The sequence below is a fragment of the Sycon ciliatum genome, chromosome 1, assembly GCF_964019385.1.
Source record: "Sycon ciliatum chromosome 1, ocSycCili1.1, whole genome shotgun sequence".
NCBI classification, from domain to species: domain Eukaryota; kingdom Metazoa; phylum Porifera; class Calcarea; order Leucosolenida; family Sycettidae; genus Sycon; species Sycon ciliatum.
In genome coordinates, this window is record NC_088643.1 from 37,220,081 (window position 1) to 37,244,352 (window position 24,272).

The following is a 24,272-nucleotide window of genomic DNA, read 5'->3' on the forward strand; positions in this document are numbered from 1 at the left end:
GATTTCACAGATGCAAGCTTTGTGATTTCGATGCATGACGCAACGCGCACCATGTAGATATACCAGCCAAGCTGAGCCAACACTACAAAAAAGTACTACTGTACAGGCAGAAAATTTCGTCGGTCAATATTATTTCGTCCAACTCCAAAGAAAGGGAGTTCGTCTGGCTGTAAATTTCGTCCATGGATCATAAGAGTGTATTGAAAAGCTGGACAAATCGACATTCGTCCGGCATTTAATTTAGTCCAAAACCTCCTCGGACGAAAAAGACGAAATTAAATTCCAGACGAATATTTCTGCTTATACAGTACATTGTAGCAAGAGTTCATGGGGGTTATGAACTCTTACAGGGTCGACCTGTCCCTGCGCGCGATTGGGGGGGGGGGGGCACCGGGGCCGGCCGGGCCCCGCAGCGGGGGGGGGGGGGGGGGGGGGGATCATAATTTTTGTACTATAATTATTTTTGCAGCGCTAGCGGCCTCCTATGTCACGTGAGCGTGTAACCATGCAGATTGCAGACAGCCAATCAGCGAACGATGTGATGTAATTGTTGTACGCGCACGAATATGCAACATCAAGGAACGGCAGCTCCCAATCCAGCTTGGCCAAAGTACAGGTGAGGAAAGCGGTGAAATCGCCGCTCATGTCAATCATATCATTTTGACCTGTTTCGCCAAACCATCGTCATCATACTCCTGTCGCTATCAATACAGTACGAGTGTGGATAACTCAGAACCCAGCCTAAGCGTTGTGTTGGTTATGGGACTCCAGGTGCAGTGAGCTACAACTGCTAAGGTTGCCCCACACACGAGCCACACAAACCAAACAGGGAATGTGAATTTCAGTTACTGGTTGTATGCACCTTCCTTAGGGTGGGCACATGTAGTTTTAATAGAGATACAAGGCTGTCTACAGAAATAGAATAATAATCTTCAAAAAGAAAGCCGAAAGCGTCCAATCTAATTCAGCAAGAATTCTACAAGAAAATATCAGATCGTTGTTAAAATATAAGCACACACTCACACACGCACACAAACACACTCACGCTCTACTGTTGTTCCAGCAACAGGTGGACAAGACATGGCCAATAGAACAGGCAATCAAACACCTAATAATTTCTCAAGGAAATGAGCTGAAGTACTAGCAGCAACAGGATGAACATGCAGTAGGCCAGAAGGGACAGAAGACTGCTAAGAGCAAGACAGCTACTGAAATAGGCATGGTGTTCTCTAGGCTAGGCGGTGTCAACATCGCATCGCGCTCAATAGATTTTGGCGATAGTACTATAAGAACTAGACCAGCAGTTGTGATGGCCAAGAGCACAGCACGCATACCTAAAAGGTACAGAGTTAACCAAGTGGAATATACCGAGACATAAAGGCACCCAAGCATAGCTGCTGTTAGTCTGTAACACATTGATACATGCAGCAAGGAGCATCCCACCCAAGCATAGCTGCTGTTAGTCAACAATACAGTATACAGTAGTAAATGCATCATCACAACACTACGCAATTTGCAAGGTAATCAATCCACTCCACTGCTGCCCCATAGACACAGCATGCACGCCCACAAGCCCTCAAGCCCAGACAAGCTGCAAGCATGGCCAGCAGCCTGACATAGAAACATGACTCATGACTGTGCTGGCATCCTACCAGTAAGACTTAGTCTTCACTGACCCAGCCAAGACGGCAAGAGGGAGGATGCAAGGATGACGTTCTACTTCAGTGAGTGCCATTGGTGATTGTTTGTCGCTGGTGACGATGACAGAACTCACTAATGCGACTGCACGCCACACTCATCATCGGCATAGGGACACAGAGGACAATGCGGAAGAAGTCAGGGTACTGGAAGCACTGTAACGAGACACAAATTCAAAGACCAATGCAAATGCAAATGGTATAAACAATTGCAATGGCAGCAACAGCATGACCAAGAGTACCCCCTCCCAAGTGAGCAGCTCTGGTACATCCCTGGATTGGCAAAACTGGACGACTACATTTGGCAGTGATGATATGTGCGAAGCCCTGCTGGGTGCTTGCTCTCGCAGGATATGTACAATGTGTCCAAGATGGCAAGTGACAAAGTGCACACACTCCACCAGAATTCGTTTTAGGTTTTAACACGGAGAGAACTGAGAAGACATTCACAACAACCTGATGCTTAGCCTGAGCACAGCTCGATGGCACTAACCAAACCATGCATGACATTTATACGCGTAACACAATGAAATGCTTTGTCAGCTATCAATCAATGAGCTATTGCCCAGTTTAGGACATTACCTGAGCAGGCAGACAAAAGACAGACTCCTCCGCCATCAGCTTCTCTGTGAACTGTATGTCATTGTCAATATCAACCAACATGTCGGTCTTGATTCCAATCTGACACCAGGAACAGAAAGGAACACGAGCACACCGACATTACAAGAAACGGCGAGGAGAAAATGGTGCATGAGAAACACCCATTAAAGTACGCGCACGCACATACACAGTATTACACATGCATGCACTTGAGGAACAAGTTAGTAGTGGATACGGTCTCTACAACAGATACAAATCAACCTAGTGAACAACAAGCTTGGGTGTAGCTGCTAGCAATATGCTGTGAATACCGTATGTCAGCGCCTTTAAAGCCATGGCCTTATATTCGAAACACCCCTGCTTTCCTAGCTATTTTAGATGCAAAATGACCCACCCACTACGCCATGCCATAAAAGTCAAAGCCTACACAGAAATTTCAATCTAAATCCACTTGTTCACCCTTCCTGCTGGGCTGGAAGTTTGTTAGTATAGTACTTCCTCCTTCATTTATTTTTACGAAACATACTTCAAATGTCATTTCATTTATGAAGCACATGGCTTTATAACTGAGACTAGCTTTATAATTGAATATACTTCCATGGCTTTAACGGTGCGGACATACGGTAACAACACAATGTGCAGACCTACAGATCATTCGACTAGTCACTACATGCTTTCAGCCTTGAGCACAACGACAGACAACTTGCAAATAACAACGCTTTTCTCATCCCTAATCGAGGGTCATTATTCGCAAAGTTGCCTGTATGCCGTATAGAAAGGGTTGAAAGTGACTGTATGCTGTATAGAAAGGGTTGAAAGTGTAAGTGGGCAACCATAGAACAGAATGATGCATTACGCAGAGCCAGTCACATTTTTCCAATCACAAACTAATGGACTCATGGTGAGATCACCTAATCAAACTTACCATCATATACATAGCTCCACTGGGCATGACGGGCGTGAGAGAGGGAACTTCAGAGAGAAGACCGAATGCAATCCCCGCAGCCTCCTGGACAGCACACAGCAGCAGCAGCAGCACAAATCGGCACAAATCAGCACATGTCAGTGCGAGGCATGAATTCAAGTGTCTATTATTAATGGTAAGAGATGCACCCACGAACACGCAAGCACAGAGCTGATGGGGCAGTTTGACTGACCTCACAGTGACGAATGGTGTTGTCAAAGAACTCTTGTGGTGTTTCACGGATGATAGCAGGAAGTGCGGCCTGGATTAGTGAGCACGGGCCCAGAATCTGGGTGCTGAGTTTCCTCAGGCCTTCCCGCACCTACAGCACAGAACAGGACCCATCAAAAACAGAGAGGCAGGTGCTAGTCAGCAAGCAGTGCACATGCTCTCACACTATGCCATCCAAAGCAGAGATCAAAGCATGAAAGTGACCATATCAAATGCATGCAGCAGCAGCATACAATACTACATACCAGATCTAGAACATGGTGCTGGTCGTGGACAAATACCCAGCCAAGACGCCATCCAGGAACCAAGTATCTGAGAGCAACAATGACAACAAGATGACACAGCATAGAACATCACATGCAGGGATAGTGATAATGCATCAAGCAGACACACATACAAACAGGCACACACACACACACACACACGCGCGCATGCACACAGTGTCACACACACACACACACACACACATGCACACGTGTGTATACACACACACACACATGCACACGTGTGTATATACACACACACACACACACATGCACACACGCACACACGCACAAACACCAGGAAAGCAAATATACCTGAGCATAACAGAAAGCAAAAAGTGGTGATCACCCGTCAAACTCTACAGTCAAACAGGATAGAACGGCGCAGAGAAACGAAGGGAGAAAACATCCATACTTCAGTCATACTCACTTCTTAGCTAGCCCACCACAGGTGAGGATGGGTTGGTTGGGCGCAACCTGGGCCATTGAATGAAACTTAGTACCATGGAAAGCCTGGATAACAACAAGCAGCACACGCAAACACAACACTTTTTGTCATGTGTTTCATCACCCGACACACACATGAAGAGGGCACACCATTTTTAAACATGTAATATTTCTGCTTTTCTGCATCAGCATCGGACCACCTGTGTTGCCCTAGTCTTCACCCAGGCCATGCTATGAATAGTAAAGTCGTGATTGATGTTCCAATGACACAGCAAAGAGCACCAGCTACAACATAGACAAAATGTCATCGTTGGGCGATATAACGGGTCGCTGCAAAAGTTGGCACAGAGAGGCCGAGAGAGGCTGAGAGAGAGAGAGAGAGAGAGAGAGAGAGAGAGTGAGTGAGTGAGTGAGTGAGTGAGAGAGAGAGAGAGAGAGAGAGAGAGATGGATAGAGAGAGAGAAAATAGGAAAGTAGCCAGTGGTCACATACCATGCCAGCGTAAACTTCATCAGAGATGATAGGCACACGTCTCCTGTACGCAACTGTTTAGTGAAGCAGAGATACAAAGAACAAGGTACCATCCAGTCACTGCCAGAGCAGCAGTTTCAAAGTCCAAGCACATAATTGCGTGTAGCAGAGGTGCAAGATTGTGCAGACACAACACTAACACATACCTGCCGCCAACCGTTGCAAACCAGAGATCGGGACAATGACACACCTAGCTATGAAAATGTATACAAGTGTAGCCGCGAGGCATGCGACAAATGCACTTTTGGGTGCCTACTACCTTGCTCGATACCGGGAGGGTCTCGGCCAAATCGGGATGGTTGGCAGGCATGCCTCACATTACATGTAAACACAAACATTGCCAGCTACAAGACGAGGAGCAATACAGTGCTGGCCAGGGGAAACTGTCTACTACGAATAAAATAGCACTGGGCACTGCATGCGCCAAGAACAAACAATGCTGGGCTGCACAAGCAAACAAAGCACTGTTTTTTGCTTTTTTTTATTCTGTATGCAGTTTGCACCTATCCGTATAGGACCTTGCGACAGGAAGGGAGGAGTTTCGGCTGACACCAGATCACCGAATTTATTAAAAAAAAGCACAAACCCGGTGAAATGACCACGGCGACTGTTTCCTCAAAAAACAGGTACACTTGTACCTCGTTTATCCGGGCGGTACGGGACCGGGCACTGCCCCTAACTTTGAATCACATACATTTTGATGGGGAAAGGCCGCAGATATGGCGTATGACGTCACTATTTCCACAAAAAGTGACAACAGAGTAGTCATATTTCCACTTAAACGCGAATGGGTGCATGGTAGACCGTAGTGCCCATAACTTCGGAGTCTGGATAACCGAGGTATGAGTGTGCCCGGTAAATATTGGCGACAGTTGTCTTTTAATATTGGATGTGTGAGAAGTAGTGCTTTTCAGGATCGTAAATATTTGTCCGAAACATCGTTGCTCCAATACAAAACGACAGAAAATGAAACAAGAAACCCACTGCTAAGTACCAGCACATATACCTGCAGCAATGTCCTTCAGATGTTGCAGTGTATACACCGAACCACATGGATTGGACGGGTTGTTGACGACAATAGCCTTCGTGTTCTCGTCAATGAGGCTTTCCATGTTGTCAAGATCAATTTCCCAGCTCTTCTCCGGCTAGTGAACACAACACAGGGGATGGAAACGGGAACAGTCAGCGTGTGTGTGTATGTGTGTGCGTGTGTGCGCGCGCGCGCGCGCGCGCGTGTGTGTGTGTGTGTGTGTGTGTGTATGTGCGTGCGTGTGAGCAGAATGAAGTCTTTCCGAAGAGCAGTTCAAAAACCGGCATCCCCATCGACAGCAAGACAACACACAAAGCATGCTTTCACTGTACATCATAATACCAGTACTGCATAACCAAGGCTATGGTCGTTTGGTCGCATCTTGATCCAGATCCAAATCTCAGATCCATCGGATCCTTCAGAATCAACCGATCACTTTGTTTTGGACCTTGGTTGTTGCCATGTTGACGAAGTAAAAAATGGCGCTGACAGGTCACCCAAAAGGGCCAAAGTCGTACTGATCGGGCGCGTCGTACGAAAAGTCAACAAAGGTTGACTAGACGTACGGCAATGAGTACAAAAATGAGTTTTACCCGCCATGTACGCACAAAGGTCACATTCGGATCCAATGGACCCAGTCAACCCTGCTCCAGCGGCAGGGTTGCTCGGATCCAAATCCGAAGGATCTGGATCTGGATTCGACCAATCGATCACTGCAGATCCAGTGGATCCGACCAAACGATCACGGCCTAAGAGTGCATAACTCCCCCCCCCCCCCCCCCCCCCCCAGAGTGTGCAACGCCTGATCCAGCTCTGCATAGGGTTTCGGTTGAGCGTAATCGGATCTCTGCGTCATAATACCGTACAGATCTGAGAGGGACCCGGGGAGTCGCGGGGACTGTCTGATCAAAAACAACTTCGCCCTGCCTCAAGACCAGCCTTGCGCTTGTGCGGAGCGTACGCATGACACCAGAAGATCCACGCTCGACCAAGACCTTGTGCAGAGCTGGATCAGGGGTTGCACACTCTGGGTGGTTATATACTCTCGGTATAACACATTATTTTCGGTGTAACTTTTAAAATTTCGGTAATTTCGGTGGACAAACCAGGCACCTAAATTTAGATTACACCTACTTTTTAAATAGCACTGGAGTGTGCACTGTAGGTGCAGGGAATGGTGGTCACCTAATTCTACATTACACCTGACACCTGGCAAGTCCCTGATATCGAAATTTGACAATACCTAAAATGACATGTGATACAGTACTGGTAGGCATCCAGTGAAGCATCTGCAGTATTGATATAGCACAGAGATATAGCACAGAGAAATGCCAGCTTACAATGAGTCGATACGAGCGTGCCTCAACCTGCCGCGCACTGGCAAGGCAGCGATAGAGTGAGAAGCCCGGGCACGGGATTAGAATGTTATCGCCGGGGTTTGTGAGCACATTGATAGCCATGCTCAGAGCACCGGAACACCCTGACGCCAGCACAACATCCTGTGTGCACACAAGTACATGTACAACAACAAAATGTGTGAAAACAAACAAAGGGAACAATCTTCATTATGGTGAAAGCTCTGGATAGTTGGAAAAGATGGCATGTCTCTGGATAGTTAGAAAAGATGGCATATCTGGATCAACATAAGCCAACGGACGAGGTGAAACAGACACATTCAAAGCTGCACATCAAAGACTACGCGCAAGTGAGAGGGAATCAACAACTAGAACTCACTGAACAGGTCAGAGGAGCTTCAGGAGTGGAGTAGTACTCAGCTACTGCAGAGCAAGCTGCTTTAGAGCCTGTGCACATACACGCACACACACGCACACACACACACGCCAGAATACAGAGGAAAATTACATGGTATCAGCCAGTGGTGGAAACCTACACTGGTGGCAGAAAAGGGGAGCTGTGCAGCCCTTGCACTACCAACACTGGGCTAAGCAGGCAGTGTGGCTCTACTTGATTCAAGAGGCCAGATTTCACTTACCCCACTGCAACAACACACCTCTGTTGCTACAGTTAGACTCTTGAATTCACACCCTCAATTTCCGGCATGGGATTGGGTTTTCAAGAAAGAGATGATCACTGTCAGTCATTTTACCATATTTATTCGCAATGCTTCTCGGCTGGACTTATCCTAAGCAAATGGTCAAAAGGTGTGTACATCAAGCTTGTCTATCTGGTATACACACAGTGTATGCGCTCACACTGGAGAGTTCTATGCAGCTTCCTGAGATATGCTACAAACTTGTCAACTGTGAACCATGTAGACTGGTAGACTGATAGACTGGTACAAGTACAAGTTGTGAGGCTAACATCCTCTTTGATAGAAAGAACACAATAGACACATGATGTGCTATGCAGTATGCACACTGCACTGGTATGTGTGCGTACTTGTTAACACACTGCACTGGTATGTGTGCGTACTTGTTAACACACTGTACTGCTATGTGTGCGCACTCGTTAACACACTGTACTGCTATGTGTGCGTACTTGTTAACACACTGTACTGCTATGTGTGCGCACTTGTTAACACACTGCACTGCTATGTGTGCGTACTCGTTTATCCAACACCCTCCATACTCCAGTAGAAATCAGCCAAACGCATGCTGCCGAATTAAAGAGGTCTGACTCCACTGCGCCTCATAACATGTCCCGCACGACGGAGCAGCAGCAGCACAAGTAACAGTTTATGAGCACATACATGCCACACAGCTAAGATCAGAGTAATGTGATGTGCATACCGAAAGACAAGCAGTAGCCATTGCTTTGGCCATTCTCAACTTCTTCCGCGACAGCACTGGATACAAGCTTGGACGGCGGTAGATTGCCATATGCAGTTGGGTCACCTGCACACACAAATACAAACACAAGCACGCACAAGCACAAACACACACTTTGCACTTGCTCACTGCCAGAAACTGGCTACGTGGGTCTTCCAGGGAGAGGGGAAAGAAATTCCGAAGGAATCTTGGAAAAAAGGACTCAATTGGCTATTGAACCGCCCAACAGCCGATACCCCTTGAAAACCCTAAACACACACACACACACACACACACACACACCTTAGATTTTGCAGAACCGCTGGTTTTTCGCATACAGAAACAACAACGGACAGGAGAAAAACAAAACGCAGTGCCCACAGGTAAAATGGGCAAGACGGTGGCATACAAGGGCATATCTGCACTGTACACTGTACATAGTGCATAGGGACATAGTGCATAGGGACATAGTGCATAGGGACATAGTGCATAGGGACATAGTGCATAGGGACATAGTGCATAGGGACGTTAAATAAAGTAAGGTGGTGACTAACACCTCCTACTCTTGCAGCTCATCTCACCACTAAACTGACAAACTGTTCAATTTGTGTACATGTACAAGCAAGCACACCATCATTACACACACACTCCATGTATTTGTACCGGAATAAAGCCCTCAGGGTGAAATGTGTAATTATCTGGGCACTAGTTAAAAGTCATTACTCAACCCACCCGCTTTAGTGTGATCCACTCAGTGCACTGACTTTGATGGTAACACCCAGTGTCATTGTCAGTGAGCAGTGATAATCAAGCACCAACTAGCTACTACATCACGTACATGTATGCTACTGAGTACTGTACTGTCAGTCAGTGTACGGTTACAGATCTTGCATATTGTTAGTTACAGGTCTTGCACAAGTAACAGGTCTTGCACAAGTAACAGGTCTTGCACAAGTAACAGGTCTTGCACAAGTAACATGTCTTGCACAAGTAACTGCAGAGTGGCAAGCAGAACTAGCAGTGCAGCCAGCAGTGTGGGGTAGGTTAGGCCTTAGGTTAGGGGAGGGCAACACACTGACACTGTCCCTGACAGGTACTGTAGTCTGTACTGAGGTAGGTGCACCGGTGATAAACGTTTCGATGACGAGACTGGCAAGACCATTGGACAATACGGTCAAACCACGATTCCAGGACGCTTTCTTTACTGGAACTTCAAATGACAAGGCAAGTCCAGGGCAGGGACCCAGGGATGACAGGTCACCCATGACACAGCATGACACAGGCCTGCCAACTAGGTCAATTAGGTCAACTAGGTCATGTGCAATCCTGCAATCATGACTTGCTAAGGTATTACTCTATGCTGCATTGGACTATAGTTTGGTGCAGAGTATAAATGCAGATAGCCATGATGTACTCCGAAGTAGTAAATCCACCTGTCACATCCTGGTCAGTATGTGAGGGACTGAGGGCATTTCCACTACCCAGAGATTGATGACATGCATTCCTATCGTCAGTACAAAGACAAACCAAATTCTGACAGAGCCATGAAATAGGAAAGGCATGCAAGGGATATTACGGTCAGGAGAGGAGTTTTCAACTACTGGTACAGGTAACAATACTCCACAAGTCACACGTGCAGGAACACTTGTCACAGGAGCCGGAGGTCGAGTACAGGAACAGTTTTAGTTAGTTTTTGTATTACCCACTTTGCCAGGATCTCCTAAAAACGACATTGTGTATTGTTTGAGGTGTGTTTCTCACTGTGATCCACACACAATCATAAAGTCATAATGATGAACATTGCCCGATGCACACCGTGGCTTGTTACATTTGAACCTGGTTACACGTTTTTCTTGTCCTCAGTCTCCTATGACTATGATTCTGAGCAAAAAGTAGAATGGACGGTTTTCTTGCCAACAAATACAAAACCACTCGTACTCTCCAACATCCATATTTCAGACCAGTAAATAGTCACATGACTACTGTGTGTGTGTGTGTGTGTGTGTGTGTGTGTGTGTGTGTGTGTGTGTGTGTGTGTGTGTGTGTGTGTGTGTGTGTGTGTGTGTGTGTGTGTGTGTGTGTGTGTGTGTGTGTGTGTGTGTGTGTGTGTGTGGTACATGGTGTGTGGTACATGGTGTGTGGTACATGGTGTGTGTGTGTGTGTGTGTGTGTGTGTGTGTGGCACGTGTGTGTGTGTGTGTGGTACATGGTGTGTGTGTGTGTGTGTGTGTGTGTGTGTGTGTGTGTGTGTGTGTCGCAGTACCACTACCAGAGAACTGCTGAGCGCATTATCACCCGTCCTGTTATCACGATCTCCGCTCAAACCTGCCTATAAAACATGAGGAACAAGTCACTTACGAATGCTAGTACCAGAACGACTGACAACAGGTACTCAACTGTAACTGAAGGTCTATAAATCTATTTTTCATATTTTCACGTGACATGGATGGTTAGAAATCGAGAGGGATAATCAGAATATTGGCTTCTGCTACACCCAAGACCACATGCATACACAAACCCCATAACTAAAATAATAATAATTGTCTTCTCCCTGATTGCTTTTCGCACCCTGATATTAAAATCCAAAATCTGCTCGCGGTTCAAGACTGGAACGAAAACTGCTCTTCTCTCATCCGCAAAAAAAAGAAGGAATCTTATCGGTCTTTCATGAGTCAATGATTGGAAACATCACAACGTGCTCTTTCTTGGATTTCATGCACAAGAAAGGTTCTCTGCGATAAATTGTCGCGCACAAGTATACGACCTACCAATGGAGAGACGAATGACTTCTTTGTCGGGATTCGGCTCGACTTTCAGCGCGTCCACGATAGCTCTAATGGGATTGATGGTTAGTTTGGCCTCGGTGGAAATGTCAACAACCCAAGCGCCACCATCGGCTGAAGTCAACCCGTTGCAAGATTTTTCCGCCATGGCTACAGTTAAATACACTACGGCCTAACCTTCGACCAAAAAACAAGATCTTTGGTCGCTCCAACACATCAAGGATAGCTGGATAGCCTCGTAGGATCGTCCAGGTGGTTGGCCAAAACGCTACGTCTGAAAATCTTTCACAAAGAAGTCAAGTGGTTCAAGTCAGTGAAGTCACTTCTTTGTAGTACTAATACTAATACCTGTGCTGCGCACGTGTGCTTTCTGAGTTGTTGCGCTGCATGCATGCTCTGAGCTAGTAGACCAGAGAGAGAGGGTCTACGATCGTAGAATCTACGAGGCCAGGTAGATCTACCGGTACGCGGTACTGACTGTGTATGAACCCGACGTAGATTTACCAGGATCGACTGCATTCCAATGCCAGCCAGCTGCTGCCCTGTGAACATCACCAGATCACTGATACATGAAAAGAAAGTGGCTCTTCACAGGATTTGCCCTCATGCCTGATCATGCTGGAGTCGATATCAAAGGGCATCCAGTGTAGACTGGCCGTAGACGTCTGGTACTGGTATTTATTTTTCAATCGACTATCAATAATTTTGTCCAGAGTCCACCGTGCATTGTATTGGTTGATTGATAGAATGATAGCATTCCTGTTCGTGTGGCTTTCCAAGCCAAGGATCTATGCTATTTTTAAGTGTGCATTCAATATCTACATAGCGGTACATGTATGATGTAACCTGCCTGTAGCCTACCTGTGGGCCAGTGTGGCTGTAGTGCACAATCATGTACCAGTTACAGGTAAGCTGTAATTCTCTGAAGAGAACTTGCTGAGGCATCCACTCCAGGCTCACACATGCAATATGCCCAAGCCAGCGCAGACAGTGGTGGTGAGGTGGTCCAATCATCACACACGCACGCACGCACGCACACACACACACACACACACACACACACACACACCACTAGCTCTGCAAGGCTCCTGTATCATGATGACTGATGCAGACGGGCTGCACAAATGTACCGATCAGTTGAATCTCAACATCAAGTTGGTATGTTAAAGTCACAAATACAAGATCATAGTGGAGTCTTGGGTGAAGGAAGGAAGGCAGAGAAAGAAAATAAATGTCCAGTAAAAGCAAGTTCAATGTTACTTTTGGGCATCCTCGGCCCGCTGCGCCATCTGTGTGAACCGCTGTGCCTCCTCCAGCTCTTCACCATGCAACTCCGGTGATTCAGAACGGACCAGCTGCTGAGTGAAGTTGACACGCTCACCGCTCATTTGCTTGGAAGCCTTGACGACGCCACGCATGGTGAGATAGAGGAAGTCGAGACCCTGTAACTCTCGCCGGCAAGAGATTGGAATGACCTGTTGAAATCTGATGGTGGGCTTTGGTCGCCGCACTGCCAGGCTATTAGTGGCAGCCTTGCGTTGACGTGAAGATGCACTGGTGGCAAGTGCACTTTCACCGAGCGACATTAACGATGTTTCCTCCTCGTCCATCCTGCCATCGATTGCGCCATCATCTACTTGTTCCTTTTCCGCGATGCTCTCATCTTGCAGAGGAGTATACCCTTCAGGACTGACATCTAGATCCTGGGCACTAACGTTCCTAAAAGTTCTCTCGTCTGCCTGGTCTAGCGGGGACTTCTCGTACTCGAAGCCCATGGCCAAGCCACGCAGCTGCTCACGCTGGCGCTGCGCTCGCTCACGCACATCCCGAGCAGCCTCGATCTTCCCAACCGACATAGAGCGCCGCTGCTGCTCCAGCACAGTTGAACGGGAGACATTCTCCGGTGAGATGGGTGCATCGATAATGCGCCTTGCTTCGGCAGACACCTCGTCTTTCAGCAGCGGGTTACCAGCGTGGTAACCGGTCATCTCATGCGCTGGGACAGGGAAGTCAGACACATGGATGGCACCATCTTCAGAAATCGGTGCCGAGCTCTCACCGAGGTGAGCCAGCACTTCACCTGCATCAATGTCCACCATTGGCTTTTCTTCTAACTGACCCTCAGCTGTCAGGAGAGGTGCTTGAAGGATATGATCTTCCTCAGGCAAGAACTTCATCCTCTCCCCTTCGTGGATGGGTGTTTCTTCTACAAAGTTTTTGTATGCATCCAGATCAGGAACTACACAAAGTACAGACAGACAGACAGGTAGACAGACAGACAGGTAGACAGACAGACAGACAGACAGCAGTAGGAGGCAGGCGGGCAGAAAAACAGACAGATAGACATTGAGCAGAATCTTGATTATCCATATGATAATATACTAGCACAGATCCAGCTAGAAGATTCATTAACACTTAAAAAAACTGCGGATAATCAAGCCACACAAGAGGAGCAAGACTCAATGCCTCAATCGGAATACCAGAGAGTCATACATACAGACAGGTAGACAGACTTGTACTTGCTCACTGCCAAAATCGATACAGTGGGTCTCCCCGGTGGAGGGAAGAGAGACTCAAAAGGGATCTTAGAAAGATAACTCAATTGGCTATTGAACCGCCCAACGGCCAACACCCCCTGAAATCCCCAAACTTCAGGTGGACTTTGAAATGATCCTACTTATGGGCTCACCACACCTCAGTAAGTGGGCGAGGACAAGGTGCAGAAAAAATACACATATGCTCGTAACTTGCCCACTAGGTTTTGCATTTTGAGTAATGGAAAAAAGTGAGTCATATACCACATACATCTACACAAGAAATGTAGTGACACCAAGATTATGCAACTCTGGCGAAAACTCACATCACATGTTCCAAGTACGATTTGTACAGGCAGCGTGTGCGCAGTTCAAATATCTCCTATGATCTGCTGATGACTCGTATAAGCGGAGTGGGTTTTTGTCAGAGGGAGAGAGCTATTATTACTTCTCCACCACTCGCTAAAAACGGGCTGGGCACGTACAATGGGAACACTAAACCATGTGATGTGAGTTTTCGCCGTCAGCAGACCCCGTAGAAAGGGTATCCAGAGCGCACGTTCTTGGGAGCGTATGATTGACACTATTCTCAATGTAAAACGATTCCACAACTGAAGTGGCTATGGACATGTTGCCATAATCACACAACCACAGAGCCACGTCTACATTCGTGACGTTTCATGCCTTGGTATGCAAGCCGTAACACACAACTGTTGAGATGGGCACAGCGGAGATTGCAACGTTGACAGGGCACATTGCTTGTTAGTGGTGACTTTGGAGGGTCTGACCATGCCGATGCTGATAATACTGGCTAGCACTTTTGTACACAGGCATCCATGCACACATGCATCCATGCACACAAACGCACGCAAGCACACACACACACACGCACACACACACACACACACACACACACACACACACACACACACACACACACACACACACACACACACACACACACACACACACACACACACACACACACACACACACACACACACACACACACACACACACACACACACACACACACACACACACACACACACACACACACACACACACACACACACACACACACACACACACACACACACACACACACACACACACACACACACACACACACACACACACACACACACACACACACACACACACACACACACACACACACACACACACACACACACACACACACACACACACACACACACACACACACACACACACACACACACACACACACACACACACACACACACACACATAATCATGTATACAGTAAAAGCGAGAGACGTACTAGTAGCACCATCCACCATGTAATTCTTGAGGTGCACCATCAGTTCCCGGCACTTCTCTACGGCGCCGGGGGTGTCCATCTTGGTAATGCACAGGATGGCGGGACGCTGACTTAGACCTTCCTTGTACATTTCCAGCTCCTGCAGTGCACAATACACCAAGAGAACAACAATAAAATGCAGTGAGTTGCACCAGGTACAGCTTCAAGCAATCGTAGCATACATCACAATCATGATGGTAGTGATTCTAGGCACTTTGCACATTATTTCAATGAAGTAAAATGAACACAGATTAAACTGGAGTCCAGCCTTCTTTTCCAGCAAGGAAACCGTAGTATCAATTCTGTTAGATGAGAAACTCAGCATCTGCCTAGGTCAAGATTGTCCTTCCGAACCTAGAGCCCCCGAATGTGATGTACAGAAGAAAAGCAAAAAAAACTCAGGACCTCACGTCCATTCATCCCTCAGCTACCAAAGTGCAGTGTTACTCACCTCCGCAAGAATCTCAATGTTTTCAAGAGGCGATCGCATCTCATCATGGAGTGACAATTGGAAGCCATTGATATCCACCATGTACAGTAGGACCTTGCAGCGCTCCAAGTGACGCAGGAACCGGTGACCGAGACCGATGTTCATGTGAGCGCCTTCGATCAAACCCGGTAGATCGGCCATGCTTACCTGCATGAGCAATGTGGTCAAGTACGAGAGGAAACGCACGCACACGCACACACACACGCATGCACGCGCACACACACATGTGCAACACGTGTAAAATGAAGTGTTCATGAGATTAAAGGAATTACCACAATAAATAGGGCAATGTGCGCACTCACAGCAAGGATTAACATTTCAAACAAACAAAAAACCGTTCACTGGATTATTCAAGGAATCCCAGTCTTGTTCTCAGCAGGAAAGTTGTCGTCGTGAAACTGGCAATCAGACTAGCTGCACCAGCTACACACTTTACAGTCATTATATGCATCGTCTATATATTACGGTGTCCCGACAGTTCACAGAAACCCAATTCACAGAACAACAGTTCACTGAATGACATTTCACAGACTACCTTTTTGACAGACAGCCCATTTCACAGGATACCCAATTCACCGAAAGACAGTTCACAGAGCACTGTTTTCATCGACAGCCCATTTCACCGAATTTGATCAGGCATGCACTCAAAAATGCATTGTTTCGAAAGAAAGCAAAATATGAAGAATATGAGAGTATGCACGTGTGACATGGTCATTTACTATACACAACATTGAACGCCAAAATTATGTGCTACTCCACGGAGGAACTCTCTTGGTGGTCGCTGCTCGACGGACTGTAGCAGAGCCCTCAGCCGTTCATCACATTGCTGATATCTCTTCTTCCGCTTAGGACCAGAGTTTCCTGCCACAAGCCGCTCAAGCTCTCGTTCCGTGGTGGCCTGTTCCATTTTCAAACACTCGATAACCTTTCAAATAGTCGGATGGTGGCAGGTGACTATCGATGCAAACCGACGATGCCATCCTTCTTGGGCGTTGTTTGTGCAGTCCTCTCCCATCAGAGTGCGGTCGTGTACGTTCCACAGCGCAATCGGGAACAGTGGTGTCCGCCGTTGCCCATTTGGGCAGAGCGTTCCAATGTACGAATGCTCGAATGCTCATTTTCCCACTTTTGTCCATTCTCGGCGAAATGGGCTGTCTGTGAATAAGTCAGTCTGTGAAATGGGGTTTCGTTGAATTGGGTGTCGGTGAATAGTGCATTCTGTGAGACTGGCACTCTGTGAAGTGTCATTCTGTGAGTTGGGAATCTGTGAAACGTCACACGGTGAAATTGGATTCTGTGAACTGTCGCAAAACCTACACATCAGTGTCAACTAAAGCACTTAGAAGTGAAAAAAGTGAAAAAATGAACAGACATGTACGGATTCTAATACCCTGAAAATTGTACATACTTCTTGCTCAGTTGACAGAAAAGTTTAGATATTACTATCATTATTATTAGGATAAGCAGTGCATGCAGAGGGTACATGTAGGATGGGAAGTGCATGCAGAGGGTACATGTAGGATGGGAAGTGCATGCAGAGGGTACATGTAGGATGGGAAGTGCATGCAGAGGGTACAGGACTGTACTGTTGTGTCACACCATCTTACCCGCTCTCCAGCAAGATAATTGACAATACCAATCTGAGGACGAATGGTCGTGACTGAACAGCATCACACAATAACAACAGCAGCAGCAGCAGACAAGTATGCCGGGTGAGGGTAAGGCAGAACACAGACTAGACCTTACAGCCGAAATCCAATACCTTTCAAACCGCTTTTTCCATTATTAGAATGGCAACATTGACCCGAACACAAGAGCATGGGCACAACACAAACAAGACTGCGCAAGACAGCAACTTGCTGATAAACCGCATGAGTCTGGAGTTTGTTTGGACCACCCAATTTACAAAACACATTTTCAGTATGTAAGAGAAGACAGTGGCAGGTAGCACTGACGGTGCACTACAGCACTACAGGTCAAACCTCGCTAGGACGTAATCTCTGCAGTGTGGAAATTGTTATCTTATAGCGAGGTTTATGTTATAGTGGGTTGGGCGCACCAACATGCAACATGCACATCAAAATGACGCTATTTGCTTACTGATAACAACTGTAGCACTAAAGATCCACTCTGATCAACTCGGGAAGTGCGTGGATGTTCCAGTGTGTCTACTTTTGAAAGCACTACTTCGAAGCACACAGTATGTACCGAGTCCACACGACTGTAGTATTGGAAGAACGCATGAATGCCAGTATGTGCGTTGAATGCAAGCAATGGTATGCAGCCGTGAGCAGAAATTTCAAGAAAAGAAAGTGAGTAGGGCCGGAAAGACACTCGGCTGTATGACGTTTCGTGTTATGCTGAGGTCTTTGTGCGCATGGGACCAAGCAAACACTGCGGAACGGTGTGTTATAGCGAAAATTACGCTATACTAGTAGCAGATAATGTTATCGCGAGGAAGAGAAGCAGTTTCGGCAGGGACATTTGCATTTCGTACATGTATAGTGAAGTTTATGACTTTATGTCACAGTGAGGGTCGTTATAGCGAGGTCTGACCTGTATTGCACTAAGCATTGGGAATTCCCGTCATGCCTTTCCGTATTTCAGGTTAGTTAAGAGATGTACATGATCAATGCACACGTTGTTAACGGCTTAAACATGCTGACAATTGAAATCTGAGCACGGGTGCACTTTCTGTGCTGCACGAGGCAAGCATCAAAGTGCCTGATACTACTTACACGGATACGAGGCAATCTTTGGCTCAGAGCGCGACATTCGTGAGAGTAGCGTACTCTTTCCAGCATTGGGAAAGCTGTAGGTCAAACACAACACACCAGATGATATTGTTGCATAAAGGTGAGCATACTACCACATAGGGGTGAAAGTTGGCATTGAGATCCCGAGTTCGAGTACTCTGATTTTCTCCGATCGAATATTCGAGTATTCGAGTATTCTTCATCTCCTAAAAATTGCACACCGAGGGCCTTAAAATCACATGATACACCCCTGATTGAACCGAATGGCAGCCATTTTTCTCTGGTATATTGGTTGCTGGGTCATTTGGGCTCTCTCTACTCTTGAACAAATGTTCACCACACAGTCTGCACATCAATATCTGCCGATTGGCTGCTCTGAAACTGCAGATTTCTGTGGTAAATGCATGTACCACGTAGGAACGAGTACTCTGATTTATTCCGAGTACGAATATTTCTGAAAAACCGAGCGAGTATTCGAGTATTCGGTATAATTGTTTCACCCCTACTACCACAAAACCATACACTCAATAGCTCATCCAAAATACTGCTGCTGCTGGAAAGTATCACCAGTATCATCATGATGATGGCTCTCTGGGGTTTACTACTTGTATCAGTCGTGTGGTGATTGCTTGTAGGCACTATGAATACACTCATACGTCAAGTCTCCGGACACCCAACTTACGGGCACTTCAATTTACCTGGCACCCTTTCGGCGAGTTTTAGAGCAAATATTACTACTGTACTCTTTTGTGTCACTTTTTTGGACTTAGTAATGTCATACATGTATGCCAAATCCCTGGCCTTTCCCCATCAAAAACGTACCGTATTTTACCGGTTGTAAGTCGACCCCGGTTATAGGTCGACCCCCATATCCGGAGGTCTCAATTCTGCGTTTTAAAGTTTTCACCCAACGAAGCACTACTAACCACTCCCTGCTACTAACACATCAACTGAACAAATCATGTAAACATTCCTTATTGGAGATTATAACTTCCCAATCCTTTAAAAAGGCCAATAAACTGGCAAAAATGTGTACACATGGTGCTCTCCTGCATGCAGTGCAGGTCACGTTTTGCAAGATACTGATAGTTCCCGGTTATAAGTCGAATCCCGGTTGTAAGTCGACCCCCACTCTTTTTCCTTCTATTTTTAGTCGTAAAAGGTCGACTTACAACCGGAAAAATACGGTATGTGGTGCAGAGTTGCGGTTATTTCAAAGTTATGCCCGTGTTATGGGCAGTGTCGGGTCCCGAACCGCCCAGATAAACGAGGTACATGTATGAGTGTAGCTCCACACTCTGTACTGCATTCAGTACTTTCCTGGCAACTGGCACAACGTTCTGTAGACTACGTACAGCTACAGAGTGCTGCACACACTACACAGTCGACAAGGACAGTAGTGAGGTTCCGCTTCATGTGAAATGTGGAGAAAGCGCAAGAAAAGTCACGTAAGAAAACCCAGGCGGGTTTTAATTTATAGAGTCTATGGCTTCTCAGGGTTGGGGTCCAGATTTCTACATTGTGGCGTATGCAAAGAAGGATATGGTGTGTATCACTAAATTCAGCAGCAGGATGATAAATACCATATTCGGAACGTGATTTCTTCTTTGCAATACATGAAGCCCAAGAACACCAGTACTCCAAACCATTCACGTTGCGCTCCTGTCATGTAGAACAGAACCACCTGACTAATAGCAACACGCCTTACCCAACCAGTCCAACGTCTGCCAACATCTTCAGCTCCAAGCGCAGTGACTGCCTCTGACCCAGTGTGCCCTTCCACGGTGGCTCCGTGAACACTGAACCACCTGTGCCACCTTTGGCAACCTATGTAGTGAAGGGTTTCAAAAGCAGGTGAAAACAGGTGAAAACAGGTCAGAGCAAGTCAGAGCGAGTCATAGCTGGAAAAATTACCAGGTGAAAGCATAACCACCACCAGAAATAGAGCTGCCATCAACAGCACCATTGGCAGCAGAGTACATTGCCAAGCAGTCTTGGGGACTACTGCACACAGTGACGGATCAACGGCACTTTACGGTACAGGCACATACCGGTTTTGACATTGGTTCTTATAACAAAACAGATTTCTACTGCGGCGATGATACGACGAATTGTTCTGTCAACACTTCTTATTTTAGTGAATGAAGATTGGGTGAATATGCTTACTGATGCTCTCAAACGTATTTCCCAGAATATAAGTAGTACCTTTTTACAACAAACTTCAAGGTTGAACAAGGGAGTGCGACTTACAGTCAAGTGTGATTTATTACTGAGGTGAACATACTGAATCATATGACTTGAAAATGGGGGTGGGAAGGGGACTTTTATAATGCGTTGTAGATGGCATGTACAACTTTCGACCATACATGTACATAATTGAATCTTCAATTGACTGTAACCCTGTCATTTCTTGCAGAATATTGGCGTTGAAACCAAGGCACTGGTATTTTGACCCTCGTGGTAGCAAATGTCGGCCTAATGTTTCCCTCTTGTAACGAGCTTTTCAGGAAGCCCAAGATTGCAGAGGGAAGGAGACCAAAGTTATGACCCGGAGAGTGAGAGAGAGAGTGAGAGACAGAGAGAGAGACAAAGAGAGACAGAGACAGAGAGAGCTATGCTGTCCAGAGCTGGCCATGATACAGTGCTGCCAACCTGCTCGGTCTGATTTGCGTACTCGGACTGCTGAATTTCCGTATTTTCCAGAGTTTTCCGTACTACCAATTTTTTTAATCCCATGATTTATAATGTATTTTTTGCGACATTTGTAGTCTTCGCGCGAATTCGGCCCAGTTCGGGGTACTGCATACATGTGCCGGGTACTCAGTAAGTCGTACATGGTCTTGGTCCCAGGAAGTAATGCGTCACGCGCACTGTAGCCTAGCCAGCACACGTAGATCTACACAGCGCTTGAAAGCTTTGTCACTGTCTGAGGCTCGAGGTTGCAGCCAGGAACACTGTTTTTAGCGTGATAGTAAGTCTACTCCGCAGTTTTACAAGTACATTGTATGTGCTCTGCATTCAATTACTGTGTACATAGTCATGTACATGTAGTACCATGCCATGTACATGGAGAAAAACTGGTTCATAGTCAGCTGATCCATACTTCTCAGTTTTCCGTACAATTTCAGTCAATTTCCGTACTGCGGGCAAAGGAGTGAATTTCCGTACAAATACGGAAAAATAGGGAAGGTTGGCAGCACTGATGATAGCAGATCAACTGCAGCTTACCAGTACTTTCTGGCTGTCATGATTCAGATCAGAACTCATCTTGCCGCCGGCCTCGCCAGATAGCTTGGTAACAACTGTACCTACTGGTACTGAGATGATCATGTCATTGCCACGGCGACCCTTCAGCTTGCTCACACTGTAGTGATCATGAGAAGTGACACACACACACACACACACACACACACACACACACACACACACACACACACACACACACACACACACACACACACACACACACACACACACACACACACACACACACGCACGCACATCATGCACATCATGCACTCAATGCGCACTTAAAAGTTACCTCAACACAAGTATAGCTAGTGGCTACAGCAGTTACAGTGAATGTGCAGCCTTTACACTTCTGTAGTCTTCACAGAGCTATAGTACCTAACAATAGTTACTGTATGCTCCACAAACACAAACACTCACTCTCCATTGCCACCAAGTTCCGATGTGAAGCGGCGCACAGGAAGATTTGCAAGAGCATCCAACGACACACCTTGCACAGCCTCAATGTAGATGTTACCACCGTCACCACCAACACTGCGCGACTTCTGACGGCCATCACCGCCATGGCCTCCTTTCACTGAGATGGTCACGCAGTCGTGGAAACGGGTTTGCCTCTGCAGCCAGCAAGCAAGCAAAGCCCGTGAGGAATGGAAATATGCTGAACAGAAACTGACTTGGATGCCCATGTACAGGAAAACAAGAACGCATGCAGTCAATTCATATATTCAATATTGCATTGCCCATGGGTGTCGGAACCGGTAATTTAAATGTGGTGATTTTGAAGTGATAACATACAGGCTATTTGGGCCACTCAAAACGTGCCGGTCAGTTTGCATGGAAATTTCTGCTGTGCTTAGGTGAAGATTACTAACCCGACATTCCAGTCTACTTCAAAGTAAAGGTGAACGAGTACTAATACCATTATTATATCTATTGTTAGAGTACTCGGTAAGAACCCGAGCAAATGCCAGTACTCAGTTGTTCGAGTATGTTGTCCTTTTTAAGAACCATGCTAATTTTGTTGAGGGTTGTACAGTGTCAGCAGCTGTGCAGTGTACGCAACTGCAGTAGGCACATGTGCTCCTTGCATTTCGCACCCCTGAGCTGCACAACACCCGAGCTACGCTGCTGCCAGCGCATGAGACAGTACAACAATGGACATGTCCTGCTCCTTGCTTGCAGTGAAGGCATTTCTACTTCAAGGACTTTTTCAGAACGAGCATTTGTGTCGAGTTTTTTCCATCTTCAAGCGAGTACCACAGGAATCGGCATACTAGTACTCGCTTCACTCCTAATCAATTGGCCTGTGTCCGGCTGTGCTCGGAGATTGAGTAGCCAACATTGGCACAGCAAATGGTAGAGCAAATCAACATGCTGAGACACACCCCATACTGAATCCGAACAAGTGGGAAGACAGAGGAAACTAGTACAGTCAGACCTCACTTATCCGGATCCTTCGCTATCCGCAAGAAAATCGTTAGTTACCGATTTACAGCATATGTCATGCATACATACAGTATGTGTGTTCGATTATCCGGTTCCCTCGCCTATCCGGACATTTTTGTGGAAAACGGATGTGCCAGCAGCAGGCCACTTACATGACGTTCATGGCCGACCACCGCTGATCGCGGCGAACAATCCCTGGCCATAATATCACGTTCACTGCCCTCACGATCACTAGGCATGTGACGCAGTTCATGAGACATAAACTGAAGCCGAGCTTCGTTCTTCAGATACATCTCCGTGTCATGCTCTGTAGTGCAAAGGGAACAGAAGAAACAAGCCAGGAGCAGGCAGCCAGACGGACATGGAGAGAATCGGCAAGGTTATAATGGTAGACTCGGATGGAGAGCCAATGATTAATTTATAGTAAAGAAAAAGGACCAAGGAACTACAAGTTACGCTATAATGTCCACTAACAGCACCAGTTACTTGACAATCAACTCATGCGATAACATTGCACAAAACTGACCGACAGTACTGACGTTCTACAACTAACTATGTTGTGTGGTATGTTGCTATGCGTCCTTGAATCATGGTTTGACCGTATTGTCTAATGGTCTTGCCAGTATCGTCATCGACATGCATAAACATCCGCCAACGTCCTTCACAGCTGAGACTTTCAGCTTGTGCTTGTCTTGGTTGCGCTCACCCTCCCCTCCTATGTTTTCATATAACTTAGAACCTTCCAAGTTGGAAGGCTGTTGGAGTGCGCACCCAAGACGTGATAGAGCTGATAGTCAGTTAGTTGTAGAACGTCAGGACTGTCGGTCAGTTTCGTGCAATGTTATCGCATGAGCTGATTGTCAAGTAACTGGTGGTGTTAGTGGACATTATAGCGTAATTTGTAGTTCCCTGGTCCATTTTCTTTACTATACATTAAAATGGTACTTGAAAATAAACTGAAGCATTGTCAGTACCTACAGTCCGTCTCACACAAGGACTACCAAATATACAAAGCATTACTGAATACAGCGCGCACATGCACGCACGCACGCACACACACACACACGCACGCACGCACACACACACACACACACACACACACACACACACAGGCGAGTGAAGTACACAGCTGCAGGGG

The 24,272-nt window shown here is 46.5% G+C and overlaps 2 protein-coding genes across 2 annotated transcripts in view; both read right to left on the reverse strand.

The window, feature by feature from the left end:
- Positions 1-835: 835 nt before the first annotated feature.
- LOC135824212 (tyrosine aminotransferase-like) lies at positions 836-11,639 on the reverse strand. The gene is made up of 12 exons (XM_065336947.1): positions 11,300-11,639; positions 8,514-8,618; positions 7,498-7,565; positions 7,104-7,262; positions 5,740-5,878; positions 4,695-4,747; positions 4,186-4,268; positions 3,738-3,804; positions 3,455-3,583; positions 3,223-3,306; positions 2,280-2,378; positions 836-1,853 (listed from the first exon to the last, which is right to left on the reverse strand). The coding sequence occupies exons 1-12, from the start codon at positions 11,460-11,462 to the stop codon at positions 1,722-1,724; spliced, it is 1,281 nt and encodes a 426-aa protein (XP_065193019.1). The 5' UTR covers positions 11,463-11,639; the 3' UTR covers positions 836-1,721.
- A 768-nt stretch (positions 11,640-12,407) lies between these two features.
- The window catches only part of LOC135824135 (uncharacterized), a 29,019-nt gene continuing 17,154 nt past the window's right edge, over positions 12,408-24,272 (reverse strand). Inside the window, exons 6-14 of the mRNA XM_065336917.1 lie at positions 23,287-23,441; positions 22,109-22,302; positions 21,668-21,803; positions 20,148-20,266; positions 18,422-18,495; positions 17,291-17,343; positions 15,645-15,830; positions 15,155-15,293; positions 12,408-13,553 (exon numbers count right to left, since the gene is read on the reverse strand). Of these exons, the coding sequence (XP_065192989.1) occupies positions 12,571-13,553; positions 15,155-15,293; positions 15,645-15,830; positions 17,291-17,343; positions 18,422-18,495; positions 20,148-20,266; positions 21,668-21,803; positions 22,109-22,302; positions 23,287-23,441 (2,039 nt within the window). The 3' untranslated portion in view covers positions 12,408-12,570. The remainder of the gene's footprint in view (positions 13,554-15,154; positions 15,294-15,644; positions 15,831-17,290; positions 17,344-18,421; positions 18,496-20,147; positions 20,267-21,667; positions 21,804-22,108; positions 22,303-23,286; positions 23,442-24,272) is intronic.